This window comes from Macrosteles quadrilineatus, unplaced genomic scaffold (assembly GCF_028750875.1).
Source record: "Macrosteles quadrilineatus isolate MER2022 unplaced genomic scaffold, UCM_ALF_1.0 Scaffold_4__1_contigs__length_99947679, whole genome shotgun sequence".
In the NCBI taxonomy this organism is placed as follows: Eukaryota; Metazoa; Arthropoda; class Insecta; order Hemiptera; family Cicadellidae; genus Macrosteles; species Macrosteles quadrilineatus.
The window spans coordinates 75186752-75214121 of NW_026542597.1; the positions used below are offsets into that span (position 1 = coordinate 75186752).

At 36.5% G+C, this 27370-nt stretch overlaps 1 protein-coding gene across 1 annotated transcript in view; it reads left to right on the forward strand.

Moving 5' to 3' along the window:
- The window catches only part of LOC128991643 (HEAT repeat-containing protein 5B-like), a 44373-nt gene extending 17406 nt beyond the window's left edge, over positions 1 to 26967 (forward strand). The window contains exons 17-38 of the mRNA XM_054414717.1: positions 397 to 429; positions 1831 to 1905; positions 2261 to 2536; positions 3258 to 3414; positions 3758 to 3882; positions 4627 to 4816; positions 5663 to 5832; positions 6156 to 6297; positions 7453 to 7632; positions 8735 to 9001; positions 9510 to 9691; positions 10558 to 10803; positions 12250 to 12403; positions 13658 to 13846; positions 14850 to 15012; positions 15772 to 15890; positions 16411 to 16677; positions 18610 to 18846; positions 19023 to 19174; positions 20033 to 20246; positions 24604 to 24740; positions 26610 to 26967. Of these exons, the coding sequence (XP_054270692.1) occupies positions 397 to 429; positions 1831 to 1905; positions 2261 to 2536; positions 3258 to 3414; positions 3758 to 3882; positions 4627 to 4816; positions 5663 to 5832; positions 6156 to 6297; positions 7453 to 7632; positions 8735 to 9001; positions 9510 to 9691; positions 10558 to 10803; positions 12250 to 12403; positions 13658 to 13846; positions 14850 to 15012; positions 15772 to 15890; positions 16411 to 16677; positions 18610 to 18846; positions 19023 to 19174; positions 20033 to 20246; positions 24604 to 24740; positions 26610 to 26786 (3852 nt within the window). The 3' untranslated portion in view covers positions 26787 to 26967. The remainder of the gene's footprint in view (positions 1 to 396; positions 430 to 1830; positions 1906 to 2260; positions 2537 to 3257; positions 3415 to 3757; positions 3883 to 4626; positions 4817 to 5662; positions 5833 to 6155; positions 6298 to 7452; positions 7633 to 8734; positions 9002 to 9509; positions 9692 to 10557; positions 10804 to 12249; positions 12404 to 13657; positions 13847 to 14849; positions 15013 to 15771; positions 15891 to 16410; positions 16678 to 18609; positions 18847 to 19022; positions 19175 to 20032; positions 20247 to 24603; positions 24741 to 26609) is intronic.
- The last annotated feature ends 403 nt before the right edge of the window (positions 26968 to 27370 follow it).

Consider the following 27370-nt stretch of genomic DNA (forward strand, 5'->3'; position numbering starts at 1 on the left):
TTCCATTAGAATGCAGTACAATTCATTTTTTGGACTAAAGTCTGTTTATAAAGTGAATATTAAAAATGGGACCTCTTGTCGTTATGGCAAAATAACATTAAACAACAAGAGGTACCTTTTCTCAGACCATGCAGAGGCTAACACAATGATTTATCAACATGGCTAACATAATGGCTAACATAATACTAGGCCTATAGTAATAATAAAAATCAAAATAAAAAAAAAAAAATTAAAAGTAAAAAAAATTAATAATAAAAAAAATGACATATTGATGCCTGATCTATATTCAGGCTTTGTTCACAACAGCATTGGTGGCACCCCAACCTATACTCGAGCATACAATCAATGTGTTTTAAAAGTTCGAGGTTCAATTCCAACTTTACTGTTGTTGTTTAGATGGACTCTGGTCGCAGATCTGATGGCGAACATGTAAGTCCAGTGGTTTGGACTGCATGGATTGTTGGTTTTGTTTTTAGTTTATTTATTTTTATTTTTGTCCAGCTCATATTGTGCATCACTATGTAGGCTAAACTACAGAAAATGAGATCTTTTGGAAATTGAACTAAATTTTTTATTTATAATTAAAAGTTAGTAAGTGTTCTTGATATAAATTATCTTGCAAATTTTTACAGACAGGAAGATTTTTTAAAAATTGCCTTTATGTTTATGAAAAATAGTTGTTAAAATAACAAGTAATCTCTTTTGCCTCTAAGTTTATTGCACATATTTATTATAACTAATAATCATACAATTTATTTTATAACTTCACCCTGTAACTTTCATTAATGGTGTTGCTGTATTCCTTCCTTGTTGGAAGGTTGGAAGGTACGCCTTGTAGATGTTTGAAAGTCTTTGATTTTGTTTCACCAATTTGTACCTGATCTTTCTGTAGTTTACATTCTCATTGCACTTAGCGTTATCAAAGGGGTTGTAAGTGTTGTGTCTGTTAAGTTTGCAACCATGATTTGTTAAATTTCCCTGACTGATTACTGTCTTATTTTTTACACCTTCATATAGAATATTGGTTTCATCTATGTTCTGAATTGTTTTATGTTGATTTATTAGTGTTGGAAACACTATTTCCTCAGTCCTTTTTTTTGTAATTTTATGTGTGACGTTTCATGTATATTTATTTGTTATTTCTTCAATTTACCACAAGCAACGTAGTCTAATTTAAGGTACTAGTCCATTTAGTGTTGATTAAAGCTTGTACATGGGGTATTTATATATTAGCAGCTGCGTTAATTAAAACACAAAACCAAGAGTGGTAAATTCATTGATTGCAGGGCTTCTTTTCTTAAATAGACCCGATTGGCCCGGGCCCAGGGGCGCAAAAGGTTTTAGGTTGTTTAGGCATGAGGAAAATAAAAATTCTCCTAAGAATGAGGGGGGGTGGCGCAATTATTTCTCGGGTTCATAGTGTGGTACATGCAACTTACAGGCCTGATTGTTTAAAAATTAATAATTATTATAATAAAAAACAATAAAATATTTTCGTACGTTGAATTCTTGATAGAAAAGTGATCCATAAAACCTATATGATTTAGATTTAGCCCAATCCTGTTAAGCTAATTTGATTAGCTTCCTTTTGACTAAAGAGCATTTTTCTTCTCTGCCTTAAATGAAAGTTGTAAAACACCTTTGTTATTTTTGAGCTAGATCTATATAAAACATTAAAATTAAAAACTATTGAAAAACAAAATAAAAACAAACTACTATTAAAATGAGTCTTTGTTGAGTGTTCAATCTACAGTATACAAGTATTAGTAAGTACTCATTGAGGTTTTATTAATTAAAATTGTTTTATGATAATTGTGATTCCCTTTACAGTTGCAGCCTAACAGTGCCGCTGGATCGGGTGCTTTGGAACATGATGGCTGCTGCTTGTTCCGTCCCGTCCCTACAGTAAGTGAAATTAGATTGGTGATGAAGATAATAGATTTATTATACCGGATAAATGTTTGTGTTTTGAGATTAATCCAAGGTGACTAAAATATTCACTGAATAAAGTCACATTCAAAAAATGACAAAATTAGAAGCTGTATTGTTCAAGATACCTAGAGCTAAACTTTTTCTAATTGAAAAAAAAAAACATACCAATCACTTTGTATAAATCAAAAGAAATTGAAAATTAAAGTTGTAGACAGTTTCTAGGTCTAATCAATAAAGCAAGCTGGGATGAACACAACAAATATTGGGAATGTTTTTTCGTGAAATCTTTACATTTCCAAGAAATTTGTCTTTATTTTACCTTATCTAGGGAGAGAAGATCCCTGGTCCGTTGCCGCTGGGCGTGGCTGTGATTGACGCCTCGGTCGTGTTGTTTGGCTGTGTGTTTCCCAGAGTGGCCAACAAACATCGGCTACAGATGCTGGAACACTTTGCCGAGTGTATGAAGGCAGCCAAGAGTTGTCGCGCGGACGCCGTCACTCTCAATGTGTTTGCGGCTCTGCTCTCAGGCCTCAAGGGGCTCACAGACAATAAGGCTGGGATTGGACAGGATGACGTGAAGAAGAACGCAACTGCTTTGATTATTGTGAGAAATTCAGTTAATGTAGTAAATATGGTTTGGTTTTTTATTTCATATGATTCCCATTTGGAATACAAACATACAGTTGAATCTCGTTAATCTGACATACGATAGTTCAAAATACTCATGAGTCAATGTTGACATTGGACGTTGATTTACGTTGTGACAAAAAGACGTTCTTATCTTTCTGGTTACGATGTCCAGTGCCATTTTGTGGTTCTTATAATGAATGGAGTGATGATTGTTACCCTCTCACTCCCAAAAGCGTTAAATTATCTAAAGTTAAGTGTTTTTTCCTAGTCTTAGTTCATTTACTGGGTAGCCGAGTAGGGTCAAAAAGTTAGGATTGATCATTATATTGATCATTGGGTCTTAATTAATGACAATGACTGAAAAACACTACACTCTTAGTGATTAAAAAAGCTAGAAAAATCTTTGTACTCATCCGTCATATCTAATTTGTATTTGCCTTGAAATATGTCCTAGTTTCCAACATATCCCAGAAAAGTTATCTAAAGCGAAAAGTTGTTTAGGCTGGTCCCTATAAAAGAAGCAGATTGGCAAGATAAGGCAAATGGCTTACTGATTCCCTTTTATCCTTTATGTGAAATAACCGCTGTATTATAATCCAAATTTTGACGATCCCTAAAAATGATTGCTGGGGGCAAGTGCTTAGTCTGCCGAGTATTTCCAAAGGCTTGGGTTTGATTCTCTGCTGATTCCGCAGGGTGTGCTGACCAACGGCAGCTCCATGTTGCGCTGTGCCGCCGCCGAGTGTCTGGGTCGCTTGGCGCAAGTGGTGGGAGACCCAAGGTTCACGGCTGAGCTAGCGCAGACAAGCTTTGACAGGTTGAAACTTGCTCGTGATGTTGCCAGTCGGACAGGTAATGTCATGGTTTTGTTGGTAGATAATATTGTTTGGCCGATTGAGATTTAAAATTATTATGAAAAAATTATTTTTGATTGTATTACTAAAGTGTGTTCAATTTGTATTACAGCTGAATTCATTAAATTATTGAAAAGAATTAAAATATAATATTTTTTTTATTTAATTATCCTATCACAACCTAACATAATTTGTTTTTGGAAGTTTATTTCTGCTAACATTTGTAGTTCTTTTACACAATCTGAAGCTATCTCATGTTTAATTAAACCACCCTAAAAGCGCTTTTCAAGGCTAAAGCCCTTGGCAAAAAGGACAAACGAACTACTTGTTCTTGTTTGTAGGTCACTCGCTCGCCCTGGGTTGTCTACATCGCTACGTAGGCAGTCTAGGTTCTAGTCAACATCTGAACACCAGCATTAGTATACTACTTGCTTTGGCTCAGGACTTGTCTTCCCCTACTGTACAGGTAGGTCTACTCTTCAAACACACTGATACTGCTGCTACATACTGTGCTGCCTTTCCTGTACTGGATCATGTGTTTACTTATTACTCCTTAAAATCATATTTAGTCTCGACTTGGAAAATACTTTTGGAGCATTGTAATAGCCCAAAAACTGTAATATTTACTTGGGATTTACAATTCATTTCAGCCAATCCAATAACCACATTCACGCACGATACAAAGGAGTTGAATTGAAACTCTTCTTGGAATCTATGATTTTATACCTAACTTGGTGTACTATTTTTATATGTCTTAAAATGTTATACAGTATTACAATAGGCAATTGTAAATCCATCATGTTTGTAGCTTTGAAATTGCTGGAGCTGGAGTATTGAAAATGCAGGATAAATAGCGCTACTTGAAAATAGCGGTTATTGTCAGGAAAGCTGAAATATTGCTAAAACAGAAAGACAAAGGAACTACTTTGGTTAACACAACCTCTACTAATGGTAAAAATAAAAACTAGAACTAAAATAAGGTGCTTAACTCCTTCGTGTTTCTTGTTTGGAGATTTAATTAAAAAACACAGAGTAACCTTTAAACATTGCTCGGAGTATGGGTTTAATTTCTAATAGTTTATCATAAAAATCTGTGGTTTAATAAGGGGTTGATTAAACAAAAATATTATAAGATAAATTTATAAAACATTTCTAATAATCTTCTTCATATAGTCTACCAAATATTATGTAATCACCTTTGTCATGTTAGGTATGGGCGCTACACGCGCTGGCTCTAATAGCCGAGTCTGGAGGACCAATGTTGCGAGGTTATGTAGAACCTTCACTCTCTCTGGCTCTCAAACTGCTACTCAACGTCTCCCAGTTCCATGTTGATGTACATCAGTGCATCGGGAAGGTGGTGTCTGCTCTCATCACGACTGTGGGACCAGAGCTGCAAGGTAAGTGAAGTTATGAGTGAAAATAGAAGAATGATTTAGATATATTATATAATAAGATTAATTGTATTAGATTTATATTTATGACACTAACACACCATTGTGCGTGTATTTGGAGGTGATTATGTGAGTTGACAGTTATGTTATGTGGCTTACACTCACTATCCCTAATTCACAGAATGTATACAGCTGTTAGATATCCCCAATCTCCAGAAAAGTCCTTGCCATTTCAGCTAGATCCTGGATGTTCACAAAAATCTACAGTATTTTTTATCTACACCATATAATATGTAGCTTGTAAATGTTTAAATTTTTCACCTAGGAACTTTAATGCAGTTATATCTTGGGTTTTTTCATTTAGAGTTTGAGCATGATTATGTTAGGTTAGTCTACTTGTGGTAAGTCACTTATATCTGATGACAGTAGGTATAAGTGTTGTCTTACTGGCATGTAAGCCTACAAAGTCAGTCTATACTTAGTCCATTTGGCTTAAGAAGTCCTGTTCTGTCATTTTTATTAAGGACTTCTTCTGTGTAACATACAAATCTTACTTTTTGTCTTATATTCCGTTCACAAAATTTAGGCGGTTTATGGGAAGAAATCCATCCGCTCGACGTAATCCTACCTTTAAAACAATAGCTCAACAGGTTATAACAAAAGCCTATGTAGTTACGCCCCTTTGTCTTGTCAACGACGATTTATTCAACTCACTATTGCATCATACCTTAGACCACTCATAAACACTCTTAAAAAGGTAGGTTAACATTAAAATAAAACGCTTGGTTAATAAAGTACTAAAATACATTTTAGGATTTAATTAGGGAGGTTGATATCAGTGATCTTCCGCAGGTAACAGCGCCAGTGTTTGTCTGACGCGCAGCTCGCTGCTGTGTGCGTGTGCCATCATGCAGGACCATCAGGAGCCACTGGTTCAGGCGGAGGCGACATCTTGTCTTCAACAACTCCATCTGTTCGCCCCTCGTCACGTCAACCTGTCCTCACTGGTACCAATGCTTTGTGTAAGCTACTTTCCCACAGTCATTTTATTGCTAGTTAGATTGGCTAGAAACATTAACTTTACTTTATGGACCAGCAGTAGCCTATATTTTATTCAAATTTAATTTAGTTTAATTTAATTTAATTTGGCAATACCCCCATCCGATCCAACTCTAAGGCAAGAAAATATTAAATAACTGCATTGTAAAACTTCATATAAACAATATTCAAGACTAAACTTTTGGAAGTGAACCAATAATTTATGAATGGAGACTGTTGATTACACTTTAAAACATTAATAAATAAAATAGAAGCCTCTTCAATAACTTTACTTTGTGATTCACAGAAAACACTAGCCAGCAATCACCTGCTGTTGCGTAAAGCCGCTGTTTCTTGCTTGCGTCAACTTACACAGAGAGAGGCAAAAGAAGTTTGTGAACATGCTTTGACGCTGGCTGGAGAATACAGGGATTCTGACTCAGTTGAAGGTAACATTTTTTATGTTTAAAAAATGTTTTGTATTTCCATCAGAATAATTTGTGTTTATTTAAACACTTCTGACAAAACTGCTACAACAGGAACATATACAGGGTGGCTGAAAAGTTTGCAACCCCCCCCCCCCCCTTAACTTTTCAACCATTTGAGATATTTGAAATCGGTTTGCGGCAACCTTCTTAGATATGAGGGGCTACAATAATTATGGTCAATTTTGAATGTTAATTGTTATGTTTTGTGAAGACCTGTAAAATGATACCAAACTCGACTATACTGTCATTTGAAAATTTTGAGCTACCCCCACCCACGCTACCCCTAAGGGCAAATTTTTTAAAGCTGACCATAATTATTGTAGCCCCTCATATCTAAGAAGGTTGCCGCAAACCGATTTCAAATATCAAATGGTTGAAAAATTAAGGGGGGTGGGGGGGGGTGCAAGTTACTTTTCAGCCAGCCTGTATACAGTAGCTAAGAGATGTGTCAATACTAAAATTCATTGATTCTTGATACCCGATACGAAAACCTGAAAAATTTACTCTCAAATATTATACTAATACAATTTGTTTGTATTTTACCTAATTTTCCATACAGATTGGTTATAAGCCAACCCTCTGATGAACTTACACAGAGTAAATTTAGGAGACTGGGTTGTTTTTTAAGTAGGCGAAGCAAATAACCAGACAATTAAAATTTCAACCTAAAACACCATCATTCTCTTTTGCGACAGTAGCAAAATCCAGGATATTTGTATCACTCACAGAAACATCATCGTCTTCTGTGATTGCGTTAAAATCATGAACATCACTAATGTATTCCACGATTGCGGCAAAATCCTGAATATTCCCTGCAGTAAGGAAACTTGGCTTTCTGCAATGGCGGCAACATTCTGATTATCTCCTGTGGTGAAGTATACATCATCATCGGACAATGAAACATGATTATCGTCATCCACCATCCTGGCAACATTCTGATTATCTCCCGCAGTCACAGAAATGTTATCGTCGTCAACTACAATCATGTGAATTTTTTGATCGCACATCTTTGCAGACGTGTTGAGGGTTTCAGTATCGGCATAGACTTTAGGTTTGTTCTAGAAGTATAACCTAAAATGATTTTTTACATCACTATCCTTGTTCTATGTGTGTCAGGTCTAGTGATCACAGAGTCCGGACTGCCCGGTGTGTTGTTCTCTATGTTGGACACTGAGACTGATCCACGTATGATCAGAGAAATCCACGACACTCTCACCTCCATGCTGCAAGTGCTAGCTGCGGACAATCTGTCCCAGTGGCTCTCGCTGTGTAAAGTCGTGCTCACTGTTGCCACAGGTATGTTAGCTAATAGTGTTTGTGATTTGTCACATCGCAGTTTAATATATAAACTATCTAATCTATGGTATCTATGGTCAAATTGCACAGTTCAATAGGGTGTAAAACTTGATTCCGAGGTAAAATGAAACCCGTGCAATACCCAGCACACCTTTTAACCTTGTCCCAGTAGTACCTTTTAAGATTATGTTTGTTTGGGACATTTATCAGGTGAAGATAACTACTAATTTTCAATAAATTTGTTAGATCTACAACATGGTTTACTTACCTCAATCAAGTCACAGTTGTCATAAAAGTAGCATATTAAATATACATTTTCACACTGTTTAGTCTCTTATTTACAATCTGACTGTGGTTAAACATTCAACATTCAACAGCTCTGTTAAATTACAATTCATATTTAAACTGTTGTAAAGAAAGTTGGCCAGCATAACTATATCTTTAAAATTGACTCTAGGGATAAGTTAAATGTCAGGGAGGCAAAGTCCTAAGTACTTTACCTTTTTAATTACCATTCGTAGCTGGGCTAGATCATGAGCTTTAAAATGACACCTCAATCATAAAAACTGTGAAGTAGGACAGCTGGAAAAAGGATATAACAGGGAACACTTGTATTAATATAATGTGTAATATAATATTAATAATGTGTACCTATGGATATTTTTATCGATTTTTAAAATTGTTGTCCATGTTCATTCAAGGTTAGATTCATGAGCATCATGAATGATTCAGTCCGAAGGAAAATTTTGAAATAAACTTGTATTGTTATTATTTATAATATATTACTAATTGCTTGAGTAAGCTTAACATACCAACGAATGTTTCAATATTGCAAATACTTGGTTCTATCATTGTTTGTTCAATCTGGCTGGTGTTATTAAAGCTCAATATCATCGGAATTATTATAATTTTGGTCTGTGCTTTGTTCAGTAGTCCAAATAGAAAAAGACATTGTTTACACAAATAAACTAAGGGTTGTTTGAACACTGTCTTGATTTGTATAGCAATGTTTATATGCAAATTATAACTTTTTTCATACAATTTAAAATCACACTCTATTTTATCTATATTTACTAAATGGAACAAAACCTTCTATTCACAGACACCAACAGTATTGGTGAGGGAGACGGTCTGTCAGTGAAAGGCGCAGAAGAGGGAGATGAAGAAGAAGAAGGTGACGACGACCATGCAGAGTTCCACACGGGCGAGTCGAGTACTCGTACGTTGGTTGTACAGCCGCGCTGGCCGACCAGGGTGTTCGCTGCGGAATGTGTGCGACGTATCGTGGTCGCGTGTCAGGCTTGCCGTAACACACCTGCACACTTTGACCTGTCCATTGCCAAGGAGATGCAGTTTACTAAGAGCCGAGGTGAGATCATGCTACTTTAATGTTGGTAGGAGTGGATCATACATTTGACTGCTGATCCAAAGTAAAAAGTTGGCATTCATATTCCTTTTTTTGTTCACCGCGCAGTACGGAGAGTCCTCAAGCAGAGTGAAAGAAGAATGGATAAGATGATAGTTTTGTTAATGACTAAGATCATTTGGTTCTTCAGCTATTATTCTTCAGTATCATTAAAAATCCCCAGTGATCAAAATAGCTGTGTCTGGTTTCAAACAGTCAAACAAACTTTTAACTTTTCCCATGATGGAACCAGTTTTCATCTCAGCTTTGATTTGATTATATACAATCAGCTATCCAGCTATTTTAATTTAGGAGATGCAGAAGATGATTTAATCCATACCATCATCCATACAAACTGACAATCTTGTGTAGCTTTGGTACACCAAATTGGTCACCTCTCTTCGCCCTATGACATGTCGTGGTACAATTAGTTAGCATCAATGGTTCTCATCATTAACAATGTTGTTCCCAGGAGACTACCTTGTGCTACACCTGTCAGACCTCGTGAGGATGGCCTTCATGGCAGCCACCAGTGATTGTGATCCCCTTAGGCTGGAGGGACTACAAACTCTACACCAGATCATCGACAAGTTCGCCAAAGTACCAGAACCGGAGTTTCCCGGACATTTGCTCTTGGAACAGTTCCAGGCCCAGGTAAACATAAATTAATTTATTTTCCCTAGTATAAAACACAGCTTACACACATAATAATCATTAAAAAATCAGTGGGGGGATTCGGTTTGAGAAGACGAAATACATATAAAACACAATGTTATAAACAAGTAAGTGCTATAACTTACTGTTGAGAACTAAGCCAAGTGATTGTTTTTTTACAAAAATAATTGAAATTTCTTGCATAATTCAAAGTTGTTGATTGAAAATCTTTGGAGCCAAGTATTAAAATAAATGACAGAAATACTTAATTTCTAGTAATTTTGAGCAATGGGAAATGTTAAGTTTTAAATTTTTATTGAAAAGTTTTTAGAATAAGTCTATCGATTCCAGCTGTTGGTTGTATGAACCGAATAAATAGGATTGTTCTATATCAACCCATTAAGGGCAGGTTTTCAAGCTAGCTGAGAAAAGGAATACCTAAAACATGGGGAGTTAGTTAGTTAGTTGAAGTTGAAGTTTGAAGGATTTCTAGGGTATGTAATTTATTGGCAAGTTGACCCATCTGAAAAGGAACCTGTTGTAATGGTCTTTAATTAAACAATTTAATACTTTGGTGGTATTTATCATCGTGGATGGTTATACTACGTTATTATGTTTTATACTCATATTGTTTCTTGTGTGTACTGTTGTTGTACTGATTGTATAACTTTGTATCTTTTACCATGGCACTTGTTGTATAATGGTTTTTCCCGTAAATAAATTAATTGAATTGAATTTATGGCTTTGGGTTTCCCCTGTAATTATTGAGGGTTGCCTGTGTCCTCTGATCCGCTCTCCGATGGTTTGTGTCTTGAGACCTAAATGAAGTGAAATGACAGAATTAGTGAAATAACAAAATGTCACAGGTTGGGGCCGCTCTGAGACCTGCGTTTTCACCAGAGACTCCGTCACACGTGACTGCCGCAGCGTGCCAAGTGTGTTCTGCATGGATTGCTTCCGGTGTTGCCCGCGACCTCAACGACCTCCGACGGGTCCACCAGCTACTAGTGTCTTCCCTCGCCAAGTTACAGAGAGTTTCAGACTCTCCGTACATATACAACGAGAGTCTCGCCACATTGGAACGTCTCTCCATACTCAAGGCTTGGGCGGAGGTGAGAACTTCAATATGTAATGTAGTCGGATTTGTGACAAGAATGTTGACAGATTAAGGTTTAGAAAGTTAATGAGGGTGTAGAATGGCGTTTAGGGAGGGTCGTGTGATAGAGACTGAAAACTTCCCTCTACACTCTTCTCCTTCTCATGTATGCTAATTTAGTTCTAAGGGTAAGTTTTGTAATGTTTACAAAATGACAAAAGTGTTGGTTGTAGGGAAGGGTTGTAATGTGCATTCCCATCCTGCTTGCCACTCTGAATTATTCAATCTATAACTGTGCTACTATTTCATCATCTATATATGTAAAATACAATGTATGTTTGTATGTTTGTTTGTTTGTTTGTTTGTCCTTTATGGACTCTGAAACCGCTCCACAGATTGTAATGCAACTTTCAGGCATTATTAAGCATTATTTAAGGATGGTTTGTGTGAAGTTTGGTGCAGATCCGTCAAAAGGGCTCCGCCCCAGTGGCTCTGGAGTTTCCCATGTTAACCTCATGAGAACTCATATTTAAATGGAATTAAAGAATCTTAACTGCTGGTTGAACCATAGACAAAAATGGTTGAACTAAACAATTTGATTCTGTGATGTTCAATAGCATTAAAAAGTTAATAGGTTTGCCAAAAGAGTACAGCACTATTATATTTTTGGGCTTTCGGGCTCCGCCCCAGTGGCTCTGGAGTTTCCCATGTTAACCTTATGATTTTTCATATTTAAAAGGAATTAATGAACCTTAACAGCTGTTTCAATTTAACAGGTTGGTTCTGTTCTATGATTTTCAATAGCATTAAAGTTACAAGGATTACCAACAGGGTGCAGCACTATTATATTTTTTTATTGATGACAACAGCTAATTTGCAACCAAAAGGTGAGTGAGCGTAGCGAACGAACTTCAACCTGGAGGCGAGTTAGCGTAGCGAACAAGCTAACCTGAAGGCAAGTGAGCGCAGCGAACGAGCTCCAAGCTAAAGGTGAGTGAGCGTAGCGAACGAACATCAACCAAGACGTGATTGAGCCATGCAAACGAGCTCATCTTGAAAATGTACGAGCATTTGACATAAAACCACATTAGGACAGGACGACGTTTGTTGAGCCAGCTAGTTTCTAATTTATATCAACCATAGCTTTTTCATTTTGTCAATCAAGCACATGTTCAGGTCAGAATATGTGCTATTAAAAAAAAAATTTTCTCATGGAGTTTGTTAGAAGTTTTAAATAAAAGTAACAAGGAACACAACAGACATACTTGAGAAAACATTTAATATTAGTTGAACATTTGCTGATTACATATTCGGATGTACTAGGACTTTTGTGTGTCTTGCCCACCATAGTAACAATATCCCTTCACCATAATCTCAGCCCATAGGTATATGGATCTCCTAACCCTACACTCATTTACCCCTCCATAATGCTGTACTTTACATTTGTATGATATGTCGCCAGGTGTACATCGTAGCCATGAGTGACACCAGCAAAGAAGGTGACCAAGAGTCCCGAGGCGAGAGTCTACTGTCTCTGGTGCAGCCGGAGCTAGTCAGTCTGTCACGCCATTGGCTAGCAGCACTCAAAGACCATGCGCTACTCTCATTACCTCCAGGTATACGGGGTGTTTTGGAATCTGTCCTAGTGTTAAGATGGTTATGTGACACTAACGATTTTGTCCGCTCCTCGTATTGGTAAACTTTTGAATCGTAAAATAAATTCATCACCTGTGGAATATTGCAGTAAAAATTGGGGATCATCGTCAGATTATGGAAATAAGCTACCAATTTGCATACTTGTCCTAACACCCTGAACGAATGCATGAAGCTGCTTTCAACAATTTGTTTTCTCCAACAAAGTCATCTGAAAAGCACTGTTGTATTTGTTTAGCAAAATCAGGGTGATCACCATTACAAACATTTTAAAGAAGAATAAGGCACTTTCCCACTGCCACTTTTGCTTCACCTTTCCGTTTTAGGTTATTGCAATGATCACAAACATTGGCCATGGATCATTGCAATGATATTGTTTTATATGACAGTGTAATATGAATATGTTAATTCAGAGTTGGTTTAATTGCAAATTTGTTATTCTACGCTGTAATTGTTTTAAAAATCTTCCTCATATTTCTGAAAAGCGGGTTGATTTACCTCCTGATTATTCAGTTTGTGCTTGAAAACACCATCTCTGTGCACACAGGTTGTTCTGGCTTTATTTGACAATAGCAGCGCTTTTAACTTCTTGATTTTGTACTTACCATTTAAGCAGCATCTTGTAATAGTTTTTTCACGCTGTTTTGAAAATGGCCACTTCTGACATTGCCACTGAACTTCAGGTGCTTCTCTGGTGCTTCCTCTTCCCTAAAAAAAATAATTTTCCATTCCGAAACATTTTGAACACACAGCCAAACAATCATGATTCTGCAATCAATTCGCAGGTTGAACTGTATGTTGTCATCTTGAGTATTTATTGCTTGTAATTATTGGTAGGAATAGTTGTCTACTGTCACTGTAATTGCATGATCTCAATTTTTTTTTAAATACAATAACAGCTCTTGGCAAGCTTTTGAGATGCCAAGCTGTCCAGTAATTTCTTTAAATCGCTAGAAAATATCCCAGATTATGTTGTTACAAAAAGCTGTCTAACGAACTAATAATTTGAGTGAGTAAGATGTGACTATGTCTGAACCAACTTGCCACTGATGGACGGGAAGCTAGTAGCAGGCCAAAATCAAACACACAAGTTAATAAATGGTCTTGACTAAAGAAACAGATGGTCAGTAAAAGCTATTGTCTCATTCACTGAACAACTATCACTCAAATGTGTCAGGGTCGTGTAAACTTAATCCATTCCCGCATTTGCCTTGCAGAGTTTTCCAGCCAGTTGCCCCATGATGGCGGAGCGTTTTACACCACAGACACGATGGACAGTTGTCGCCCCCACTACGCAGCCACCTGGCCCCCGCTACTGCACGCCGCAGCACTCTGGCTCAACGCTAGTGACTTCCACATCGACAACGACACCGAGACACCCAGCAACCGCTTCCACCTACTGTTTGGTATAATTTTTGTAAATTTTGAATAGTTGGCTTTCACGACTTATTATATGTTTTTTTTTCAATGTCATGCAGAACTAGAAACCTAGATTTAGTAAATATTCTTAGCAATTACTTTTTTGTGTGCATGGGTTTTGTTTGGGAGGAGGAGGTTACATGGGGGTAGGCCTACTCCTGAACAAAATTGCCAGTTATGTAGAAGAAAGTTAAAAATATTGTAAATTGGTCAAGGACTTTTACTTACTAATTAGCCTGATATTATTTCTTAATAATTGAGTTTTCAGCATCCCTCAAGCCCAAAAAGTCAATATTTTGGTCCTCAAATGTAACACGTAACATAACCTAACATACTTCTCGACTGTCTATGTACTCATTCAAAACAGTTGAAAGCAGTGTTTCCTCTCGACCAAAACAAAAATCCCGCTAGCTAGCCCTCTAGTTAGTTTCACCCCTCTTTTAAACAATTAAAAAATCAAATTTTATCCCACATGAATTTAATCATTCTATCCTGAGTGATCTTTTTGACGTAAATGTTTTAATAGCTTATCAAACCTTTCAATAATTCTGCTCTAGTATAATTTAATCAATTAGGGTTAGTTTTTATCTTAAAAGCAGGATAAAAAAGAAATTTATGTGTTCGAGTCCAAAATCCCATTTTATCTCGCACTCCGTTTTTAAGGTGCTTAAAGACTAAAAATCCCCTTCTCGGGATAAAAATTCCTCTTATAGGAACACTTGTTGAAAGCTCTACCTGATACGTGCCGCAATGTGGAAGCTAAGTTTCAAGAAACTAATGTGTTTGGGTTTACCAGTATTGTCAGTGATATTAACATTAGATCTGAAGTAGGAATGGATCGGTTATTTAAGTCCATTGTTGGTTTGCCGTTCTTTAACAAAACACCGAAACTGAGAATTGACATAACCAATTGTAAATAATAGTCAATTGTTTGTGTTTAAAGTACACTTTAGCTTTTTTGTGTTCTAACTAGCTACTATTTCGCCGCAGGTATCTGCATGGAAGCTCTATGTAGTCCAAGGTTGTCCGAGCCTTCAGAAAACACTGTGATTTGCTTGAAGGCCCTTTACACACTGTTTGAGGGACAGGAGCCGTGTAGAATGCTGATGGAATCAAAATCACTCTCTATCGAACTCTGCAACGTCTTGCATAGGTATATTAGTTTACTGCAGAGTTATTAATTTGGGTAATCAGTATTTATGTGGTAAGTTTGCAACGTTGTCTATGAGAGAGGATGTATCAACGGAAAACGTTCAGGTTTGTTTTAAGTGGAAAAGCAATTGGTTCCTAAACAAAAATCATGTTAAGAATGTTGGATTTTCAACTGACCATTGTTCATTCAGATTTTTTGTGAGAATATTAAGCTTACTGAATGAAAAAGAGCCTAAACTAGCAATTTTGGACTCTTTCCCATTCAGGTAAGCCTGCTCATAAAATATCCTAAAAATCTAGGCCCTTGTGCTCTATGTTACATCCTTGTTGCTTTTTTGCCTAAATGCTTATACAATTTTTCCGTTTCCACATATTTTGTTCCTTTGAGTCATGTTAATCGAGTTTGTTCAAGAATATACAATTTTCTATGGTTGTAAAGTTTTTCTATCATACCAATACATATAGGCCAAGGCCGAATACAGTAACAATTGTATTTTGTGTAAATTGGTAAACTTTGCTTACTCTTTTGAGGATCCTTAATATAAAAAGGCAATAAGCTTTAAGAATTTCTTAGGAAAGTAATAGCTTTCATGTAGGTACTGGAAAGAGTCCACCGAGAAACACAAAACTAAACTTTTACACTAACTATATTAATATTTCACTATCTTTGACATCATTTTCAGCCAAGAAAGGTTTGAATTTAAAAGAGAATTCAGATGTTTAGTTTTTTTTCTTTAACAAAATTGCCATCGTGTTGCAGACAACTGCTGATCACAACTGACAGTCCCGAGAATCAGCTGTTGGTGATAGAAGTGCTGAAGCAGGTGCTTAATGCAGCGCAGGACTATCTGGATAAGAACAAGAAGAAAACACTTAGAGGTATGTGTGTGAAAAGTTATAGTTCACAGGAGTGCACGGTCTGGGCCTTGTTTATATCGCTAGGCTTAGGAGAGAACTGTAATAGTCAACAAGGGAAAAGCCATTGTCTCCTACCTCATATGGATGACAAATTATGTAAACTGCCTTTGGGGAAAAAATTATACAAATATTAGAATTATTTATTCCTATAAACAAGATGGAAGTTTACAATTTATCAGTGTATATTTTGAAGGAAGAGCACTTGACCGAGGAATGCATGAAGAATAAGTAATGAATGCACAATTAACTTAAAGAAAAGGGTTCAAGTGTGTTATCAATTGGTGCATTTTATGTTTCAGTAAGCTATCTAAATAGAATTATTATCTCAGATAGGTAAGTAGTGATCATTCTTCCTACCAGTCTATGCAGTTTAAACAGCAGTTATAAGCACAACAAGTTCTGAGAATCACTGGGTGATTATAAAGCAGCCTTCATCCCCTAAAATAGTGTACGCTCGTCTCAGTGACCTCTGACCTTACAGAGATGGTGCCAGCCAACCAGGAGTCTCTGGCCCAGCAGGAGGTGGACTTGCTAGGTGAGGGAGGTGTGTTGGGAGAGCTACCTACCGAGAGTTCCCTGGTGTTTGCTGCTCTAGAGGTTTGTCTGTGTGCGCTGGTAGGACAGTACTCTGGACTGAGCCCGACTCCTCCACATATCAACACGTCACGACCTCGTCACCACTCTCCTCTGCTTGTGGCTAACACACTTGCCGTGCTGGAGCAGCTGCCTCGGCTGTGCTCACCACAAGGTATATTTTTTTATTAAAATTGATTTTTTTGTAAGGAAGGACCTGTCCTGGAATTTTAGCAAATGTATATTTCTAATCTTTGGGACGGATTTACATTATTGCAGGTTTTTAGCGAATTTCCCATATAGGGTATAAGCTATTACCGTAGTACTCATGGTAAGACCTGGACCCAGGACCGATTTTATTTTTTGTTTTGAGGTCCCTAGAGGCCAAAAACACCATCTGTTCAAAATTTATATATACAGGGTGTTTTTTTAAAAACTTGCATCTTTATTTATGTAAAAACCGCAATAGATAGAAATATGCAGTTTGCGGGAATCATCTATTGACGTAGGGGGACCAATTGTTTTGAATTCATCGTTACATTCACATTCCCCCCCTTTCCCCCCCTGCCACCAACTAATTTTTTTTAAATAGCAAGGTACCCCTTGTGACATATCAAATAAAAGAGCATAAAAAAATAAAATGTTTGATGAAAAAAAATTGAAAATCGGTTCATAAATTTGTGAGATATTCCCCCCCTCACCCCCCCGGAACTTAATTTTTTTTTAATAGCAAAGTACCCCTTGTGACATATCAAATGAAAGAGCATGAAAAAAGAAAATTTTTGGTGAAAAAAAATTTAAAATCGGCTCATGAATTTGTGAGATAATCACCCCCCTTTTCCCCTACCCATAACTTGTTTTTTAATAGCAAGGTACCCGCCCTTGTGACATATCAAATGAAAAATAAATTTCGCCAAAATTTATCTTTTTTCATGCTCTTTTATTTGATATGTCACAAGGGGTACTTTGCTATTAAAAAAAAATTAAGTTCCGGGGGGGTGAGGGGGGAAATATCTCACAAATTTACGAACCGATTTTCAATTTTTTTTCATCAAAAATTTTCTTTTTTCATGCTCTTTTATTTGATATGTCACAAGGGGTACTTTGCTATTTAAACAAATTAAGTTGGGGGCAGGGGGGAAAGGGGGGGAATGTGAATGTAACGTTGAATTCAAAACACTTGGTCCCCCTACGTCAATAGATGATTCCCGCAAACTGCATATTTCTATCTATTGCGGTTTTTACATAAATAAAGATGCAAGTTTTTAAAAAAACACCCTGTAGATCTATGAATAACATGCAAGAAAATAATATATATATATATGTCCGTTAGCGCGATAACTCGAGCAAAAATTATTTTTAACTGTCAGCGATTTTTCATGTCACCAGTGACCATGATTACGTCTTTGCAGTTGCGGAACATGTTATCGATGGTTTTGCTCTGGAGTGAGAGAGGTGTACGATTTTGCTGTGATTGCAGGACACATTCACGATGGTGCTGTGAACGCAGAGTTGATGATGATGTATCTGTAATATGGGAACATGTCATGATGGCATCGCGATCGCATGTAATGTTTACATTGTCTCTGCAATAGCGGGAGATATCCTTAATAAAAAAAATAAGGTTCCCTTTTGGCCCAGTCCCAAACTAAAAGTATGATTCCGCCAATCTAAAATTTTTATAAGTTTTTAGCTGCATAACATAGATATATAGTTGGACCGCTCTTCATTAACAGTAGAAAGTTAATTTTGACTAGCCAAATTTCAGTTGAAAAATGAGTTTACTCTCTAGCATTCAAAGTAAAAATAACACTAAAAAATTGTTGTATACACCTGCATTTTTGCAATCCAGAATGCTTAGCTAGAGCAACTAGTTTTGTCAACTAAAATAGTCATCTTCAGGCTCAGAACTGGATGTCTCGTCACTTTTGAATGCATCAACTCAAATAACGAACACGTATGCGAGGCGTATGTTGAGGCGAAGATGATTAAAATAAAGTGATTCTTCAGCTTGGACCATTTATTTAAAGCCCAAGTGATCATGGACAATTGAGTCCTTGGTGTAGTTTTCCACAGTATAGTTTAACCACAATGCTGGATGGTCCAGGTGCTGTGTCTATTCTGCCGACCCTGCTGTACCTGACCACCGGTGTGCTGAAGGAGTGTTCGACCAAGAGCGCCAGTGACTCTACAGTGTTGAGCGCCAGCCCGGTACTCAAGGCAGTGCTGCACTGTCTCATGGTGCTGTGTACAGACAAGTACTGCCGAGATGAGCGCTCCTCCAACCAGTGGAAGAGTCTGTTGCAGAGCGCACTGGCTAAGATCATCGACCTCACCAAGACAGGTTGGTGCAATAAGATAATGATAGTTTGAACATTTTGATAATTTAGTCCATAATTTCGAGCAAAAGATAGTTTAATCATTTGAACAAGTTCACACTAAATCAGGTATGTTTGATTTTAAAAAGCTGTTTGAGGAATTTCTTTGATGCCTTTGTTCACTATACTTGTGTATGTACAGGGTGTGAGGAGACCAAGCAGGATGAGGTGGCCATGTTGATGGCAGTGTCAGTGTTTGTACTACATGCCCCGCCAGAGGTGGTGTTGGCCCCCAATCTGAGATACCCTTGTATCAACCATATGACTCAGTGTGCTCAAAGTTCAAACATCCAGGTGCGTAATCCAACCAACAAATGATTTTTTATTGGATATAAGGAGCCTGCATGCCAGACTTTTTTACTTCAAGTTGGGTCAGGTTAGGTCATGTTGATCCTTGAGTCTTGTCTAAGGCAAAAATGGGGTCGGGCTAAAATCTGGTTGCTATAAAAGTATTGATTTTAAAAATAAGATTTATTGTCACACAATCAGTTTATACAACAACATGATCATCCTGATATGGAGGATGAAATTGTGAACTCCTACAATCACGTCCAAATCACTAACAACTTTGTGGTCTCTAAGAAATTATCTAAATCTTCCCCAGTCATGGTGAAATCATAAACATCTACCGAGGTCATGCTGAAAACTAGAACATCTTCTGCAGTCTTGGTTAGACAGTGAACGTCTACCACAGTCTTGATAAAATCTTAAACTTCGTCCTCAAACAATGTGAAATTGTCATTGTCTTCCATGGTAATAGCAAAATTGTGAACATCTGTGATCACAAAGACAACTGGAATATCTTCTGTGATGTGAGCGTCACTGCGGTCACAGCAAAATAAACGTTTTCTGCGGTTATGGATAAATATTGAACACCTTCCGTGATCATGGTGAAATCATGAACATTATACACAAATATGTTACGACCAAAAACATATTCTGTGGTTACAGCAAAGTTGTAAGCATATTTCTCAGTCACGGCAAATTCATAAAAACCTTTTACAGTCAAGGCAAAAATCAGAGCATCTTTTCGGTAGCTCAACTCAACTATGTTCACTTGTTCAAAAATTGGTTTCAGCTTTAATATTCAAATGAAATGTTAGTTCCATCAGTAATCAAAGATACCACCTTGCAACTTATCCATTCTTCCAGGTCCAGATCAAGTGCATGCAGACTTTCCGCAGCATACTAGGTCACTCTGCAGCTAACGTCTCTGCGGGGTTCATCCATGCTCTGGCGCCCAAGGTGCTGCAGTATCTGCATGGTGAGCAGGCTCGGCGTGTGACCACCGACCTTGACCTGGTGCTTACCTTGGAGAGTCTCGGTGTAGTGGAGGCGCTGGTGCGTTTGGCAGAGCCGCAACACCGTAAGTATACAACACACTGTGACAGTTCACGTTGATATCGCTCAGTCATCCTTTATTTAGAGTATATTCTTCATGATGATGTGTTATTTGAGGATGAATCGTGGAAATTTTTTATTATGATTAGTAAAATAAGGTTTTCACAGCAGAAAATCTGCTTCTAAAAGGTCCCGGGTTCAAATCCCACCAATCACCAATGGATTTTATCCATGTTATAATGCTGTGACCCTCTAAGCATAGCCTGAAACTGAAGTAATATGTAGATCGATTCTGGGCTGGAAATCCTTCTTAGAATGTGAAAGTTAGTCCAAAAGAATTAACAAAAACCGTACAAATACAGTTTAAAGTAAAACCATGAACAAATTGTCACAAAAATATAACTCAAGGAAGAATGAACCTACATCTTGTGTAGCCATGTGTATTGTGTACTGATCAGTTTTCAGATCCCAAATTGTTGGGACAACTTACTTTTAGTAGGCCTAATCGTAATAAAAAAGGTTAACAATAATCCCTCAAATAACATACAGTAAAGTAGTGTAGAAAATGTCCTAACATAGTGGATCTTGCTAAAGTGCATCAATACTGCACAAGCAAACACACAAACATTTGATTTGGCAATGTACAAAAATGTAGTGTAAAAATGTACAAACATATTTGTTTATTGAAAACCCCAACTCTAGAAGTGGTTAGTTATTTTCTTCTGTGTCTGTATTCCAATAAAATCTACTTTGCTCATGTGGTCTAACTGAACTCTATCCTTTTTTTTAAGACAAACTTTAAAAAATCCATCTAAGTGAACCACCTTAAACGTCATGTTTGATTCAAATCAAATCAAATCGTCTTTATTTCATATTGGAATGGCGTCAAAAACTATATCTAAAACTTAACATAAAGAAATCAAGTCTAATAGAAATAAAACACTAATTTAACATATATTCTTATAAAGAGTATAGAGATAGTGACAACAAGTGGTGCTTCAAATGTTTTTTTTAAATTTGAAAAAAATATTTTCTTTCTTTATGTAATCAGGCAGTTTATTATAGACAATAATTAGACATATAGATTATTACACATTGAGTGTTTTTGTACAAATGCTTTGGAAATAATGTATATAGTTTAGGTCTGTAGATCTCTTTTAAGGCTTTCTGTTGACAAAATGTGTATTTGAGTTTACTTTATTTGTTAGATTAAATTCTTCGACTTTTGAAGAAGAAATTTGTTAGAAAAAGAAATGGAAGAAAGATAGAGTTATATTTTGGTGAATTACAACTTATACTTATAACAATAAGCTTTTTTATTCCACAGCTGGAATTTTCCAAAGCAGCTTAAATGTGATTTACTAAGACTTAGTTATATTACATATATTTATTGTTTAAACTTGTTATATTTTGTCAAATTTGTGAATTATACAAGGTCTGTTCAAAAAGTATCCAACCTTGTTCAGGAAAAGCATAATTTATTGATCAATTTATTTTAACATGTGATTTTGTTCAAAATAGTCACACACTTATCCCAGTGCTCCTGCCACTTTTGGAAACAAGCCTGGAACTCTTCCTTCTTAATGGACTTGTGACGAGCTGTAACATTATCCTATTTCTGCTCTGAAATCAGGTCCCTTTAAGCAGTGTCTTCAAGGTATGGAACAGCCAAACTCACACGGTGCCATATCCGGTGAGTTGGGGTACTGGCGAAGCATTCTGAATGCATTCCAGCATATCTTGAGCTACTTCAAGCCGCAAGGTTTTTTGTTCATGTAAAGTTCTTTAGGACAAATTTTGTAGCAACTCTGCGCATAGCCAAATCTTCTGTAAAAATTAACTGAACCAATGCTGATTCCAACTTCCGTAGCTAGTTCACGAACAGTATTACATCGATCCTCGAAACTCGAACTTGATTAATAACTTCATCGTTTCCACTTGTTGATGGTTTCCAAGAACGAGGTTCACTGCCCACCAAAATGCAGCCATAATTGAATCTGTTGTACTCTTTTATCTGTGTTACACCCATAGCGTCATCTCCAAAGGCATGCTGAATCTTAAGAATCGTTGAGTTGGGTATCACCGAAATGCGGCCATAATTGAATCTGTTGTACTCTATTATCTGTGTTACACCCATAGCGTCATCTCCAAAGGCATGCTGAATCTTAAGAATCGTTTGAGTTGGGTATCACCGAAATGCGGCCATAATTGAATCTGTTGTACCACTCTTTTATCTGTGTTACACCCATAGCGTCATCTCCAAAGGCATGCTGAATCTTAAGAATCGTTTGAGTTGGGTATCACCGAAATGCGGCCATAATTGAATCTGTTGTACCACTCTTTTATCTGTGTTACACCCATACTGTCATCTCCAAAGGCATGCTGAATCTTAAGAATCGTTGAGTTGGGTATCACCGAAATGCGGCCATAATTGAATCTGTTGTACCACTCTTTTATCAGTGTTACACCCATAGCGTCATCTCCAAAGGCATGCTGAATCTTAAGAATCATTTGAGTTGGGTATCACCGAAATGCGGCCATAATTGAATCTGTTGTACCACTCTTTTATCTGTGTTACACCCATAGCGTCATCTCCAAAGGCATGCTGAATCTTAAGAATCATTTGAGTTGGTTATCACCGAAATGCGGCCATAATTGAATCTGTTGTACCACTCTTTTATCTGTGTTACACCCATAGCGTCATCTCCAAAGGCATGCTGAATCTTAAGAATCATTTGAGTTGGTTATCACCGAAATGCGGCCATAATTGAATCTGTTGTACCACTCTTTTATCTGTGTTACACCCATAGCGTCATCTACAAAGACGTGCTGAATCTTAAGAATCGTTTGAGTTGGGTATCACCCAGATTCTGGCAAAATTTAATGCAGTATCGGTGATCCACCCGTTCCGTAATTTTGCTTGGCACAAAACTCGACAAACACAACGTACACAGTTTCACGTTTGGCGGCTGACAACGAACTCACGCCATATCAAGATCACGTAACGTGTTTTACAGTTGCCTCGATCTACGTGCCAGGGTGCAGCTAAATGCAGTTGGATTACTAGATAAAGAAAGGTCGGAGACATTTTGAACAGACCTCATATCTCTTATCAGTAGTTATTACTGTTATACATTTCCACAAAGTGGACTTCTATACTCATGTTACATTTTGTCACCAGTTTTAGAACAAAAAAAAAAAAAAAACACTAAGAGTAATGTTTGTGTGAGCCACAAACAGTTTGTGCAGTCATAAATTGTTGTTCCTCTCTTGTATTCCAACGATTTTTTACGATCCTTACCAGTGATAAACTATGATAAACCTATGATAAACTAAAGGAGAAAAATAGAACTTTATATTATAATCCTACAATTGGCTCATTTAAATATTACAAACAAAACTAGATATTGTTGGACAGCTGATCTCACCATCTAAAGTCAATGGCAGTAGTGATTATTTTCACATCCATTAGTGACTCAACCACACCTCACCAATGTACAGTGTTCATCCCACTTTAATCCTGCAAAAAACCAGAGTCTCGCCCATAATGCAATGTTCTTAACAGCTGTGTATTATATGAGAATAACTCCTTAGCCCTCTGTTTTGCTTTCTAGAGGATATGCTGCAAGGCAAGTAGTCCAATCCTTCATATTTTGTATCCGTTTTGTCCACTTTGCTCTTTGGATTTGTTTCACTTTCATTTATTTAAGATTTTTATTTGTGAATCACATTAATTTGCTCTCTGTGTATTTGAATGTTGCATTTATTGTGTAAATTTTGTGTTGGTTTATTTACAGCAAACACATAATGAAAGTGTGTTTGCTGTTTTTTTGTTGGATAATTTTGCAATGGCTCTCAAGCAACACACACTAGAAAAAAAAATATTTTTTTTTGTATTCCAAAGAATTGAGTTTTATGAAAGTGCATGAAATGCTTTCCACCCTTTTTAGAGTTGAATTTCTTTAACATGTATTCGTAATTTTACTATTCATATATTTACAAAATAATCTTTTTGTATTTTTTAAACATAATTGGTATCCAGAATACTGAAAATAAAATCAGCCATTGTTAAAACCTTTGAATACCAAACAGAACCACAGGTCATTTTTATCAAACTGTTTATTATATATTTCTTAGGTAAGTTATTTGTGCATCCATTCCTTCATCTTCTGTGTATTCCTTTTTTCCTAGAAAATCTATATTATGTCTCTGTCTCTCAGTGTTAATTTTTTACACTTTTTTTTATAGCTCGGCTTTTTTCAAACTTGGGACTTTTAGGTGCACATTATTATTTAGTAATACATGCTGCACTCTCTATTTCAAATTGTAAAACTATTTGAGAATTGTTATTTTTCAACAATTTTTTAACTTATGCAATGTAGGGATCCAGATGTTGAGTTTATTGGTGCCAATCTTGGTGGATTACCTGCTAGAAACTCCATCAGCCAACAAACATTTGTGGACCCTACATGAACATTGTCTGCAGATGCTGAAACAGATCGGCCCTCAATACCCCCAGGTGATTAAACTACCTTATAGAACTTTATAAATAGGATTACAGTCGTTATATTTAGTATTTTAAACCAGTCAAACGTTCAAAACCACATTTGCCTATAGGTATCATGGCTATAACACGTTGCAGAAACTCAAAATATGTTTTGAATTGCTTTATAAAACAATATCCTGTATTTAAAACAATGTCACAAGTGTGACGCATAGCGGCACGCTTTATTTCTTATAGTGTCAGCGCTTCGTGTGGCAGGGCTGCATGGCGAACTCGTCAGCCCACCGCGAGCAAGCGAACGGCTTCCCCCACCGACCTTCCCCAACCTTCTTCCCACCGACCTTTCCCAACCTTCTACCTTCTCCCCACTTCACCGGCACCCACGATCAAGAACTCTCACAGAAGAAGTGTTCCCCAGGAAAACCTACTAAATGGATAAGTCCTTAGATTAATTGTGTACAATATATATAGATTAATATGTCAGGCTAGTTAGCAAACAAGGGGGATACCTACAAGGGTCGCCCCGACATAGGAAAAATGTAGGAATTAACAATTACGGTTCGAGGCTTTCAGCCTCGGACCATCTGCAACAGGATTAGGGCAACACGTTTTCCCCAGAAGTTTCCATAGTTCTTTTAATTAAATTGTTTGGCATTTCCTATTTAAGTAGTTCAATAACCAGTCAATCATTTCATTAACAGTCATTTTCTAGGTCACAAGTTTTGGAAGGATAGTTTTTTAGTAAATTAGTTGTATTAGCATAAATCAAAGCTGGCTATGCAAGCTTCCGGTCTGGGTAAAAGATCTCCGTCCTCTGGTCCCCAACACGTCTTTCATTAATTAATTTGGTACGGTAGCAGAATCAGCACGCTTAATTTAGTTTTACACCTCAGTCAATCAATCAGTAATCAACAAATTAGTTCCATTTCAAACGGCCCACGGCTACACAAGCTTTAAATTTAACTATAAAAGGTATAAAATTACCTGAGTACTGCCAGAGTGATCCTGTTTGTTCCTTACGGATAACGCGTTTCGAAGACTAAGTCATCATCACGGAAACATATTATGTACAAACGTGGATAATCAATGACCTTCACCTGTAACTGTGCGGTCGGACATTGTAAGTTTTCGTCGGTAGGCCTACTCGTTTTTATTCGTAAAACATCCACGTTTGTACATAATATGTTTCCGTGTTTTGTATGTAAACTCTTGACGACCTGTTCGAAGTGACAGTGTTTTAATGTTTTTGTACAAGATCTGATGATGAAGACTTAGTCTTCAAAACGCGTTATCCGTAAGGAACAAACAGGATCACTCTGGCAGTACTCAGGTAATTTTATACCTTTTATAGTTTGTTCTGTGATCCAGAGACAAAACAACTCAAAATATGAAATTTAAATTTAAATCTTCACACAAATAGTACAAATTTATATTATGATTGGGTAGCTTAGTAATTATGATGGGTTATCATAATTACATTTATTGTTGGGTTATCAACCAATGAGGCTCTCTAACAAACGGTCAATGTTGGATGGTTCATTGACCAGGGTTTGGACCGTTCCTCACAAAAACGTAAAAAATTCAAACAGCATAAAATACAGAAAAAAATAAAGCTTGGAAAATACAGCCAAGTTTTACTTAATAATATAATATTTTCGAAAGAGAATAGGATAGACCTAATAATTTTATTGTTACTAAATTTTTAGTCAGTTTGCCTAAGAATATTCCTATAATTTATGAAAATAGTTGTACAGTAATTAAAAAACCTCAGCTTTTAGCTTTTTTTATTTTTAGTATTTTTCTGTATTTTCATAATTTGTATTTGGTGTGTATTATTGGTAATATGGAATCTGGAGGCGATACAGCACTATAAAACTGTTTTAGGAGTTCAAGTCTATCATGGCACAGTCGGCCAACCTTCGTACAAGACTTGAAACTGCAATACGCAATAGTCAAACACAGAAACAGTCGCAGACCACTCAACGAACTGCCACGCAGAAAACCAACATTACCACTCCAACGATTAAGCTGAAGACTGACTTCCGCAATTTTACCTCTTAAACACTTTCTTCCTGTGATTAGAGTTAGCTAATTAATCTTTAGAAAGGTTCAACGTGTAGCCTAGAGTATATTTATTGAATTTTAATGTTTAGGACTGTAGATAATTACCAAGTTGTTTGTAACATTTTGAATATAATTCTAGACCCTATACCTTGTAATAATATAATTATTTTAAAAACTGTATAGCCTTTATTTATTCCCAATTTCAAGTGTGTTATATATTTAATCTAAATTTATTCATAACAATCTCAGTAATCCTAATATGGAATTAATTTAATGAAATGTTTAAAAATTACAACTAAAAGCAAGCAATTATAGTAGGCCTACAAAATATGAAAAATGTATGAGAATAATGTTTCTTGCTTTATAAATTAATGAATTATGCTAGTGAAGGCACCCCTAAGCAGTTATACAAGATACAAGAAATCTTTTGTTAGTAAAATATAATGTGGTACATTATTATCTCCTAACTCGTCAATTAACCCTAAACCTAAACATAATTTTATTAATTTTAATTAATTTTATTACCGGGTATCCAAAAGAAAAAGCCCTCCTAACGCTTAAAGCTTTCCTAAACATGATTT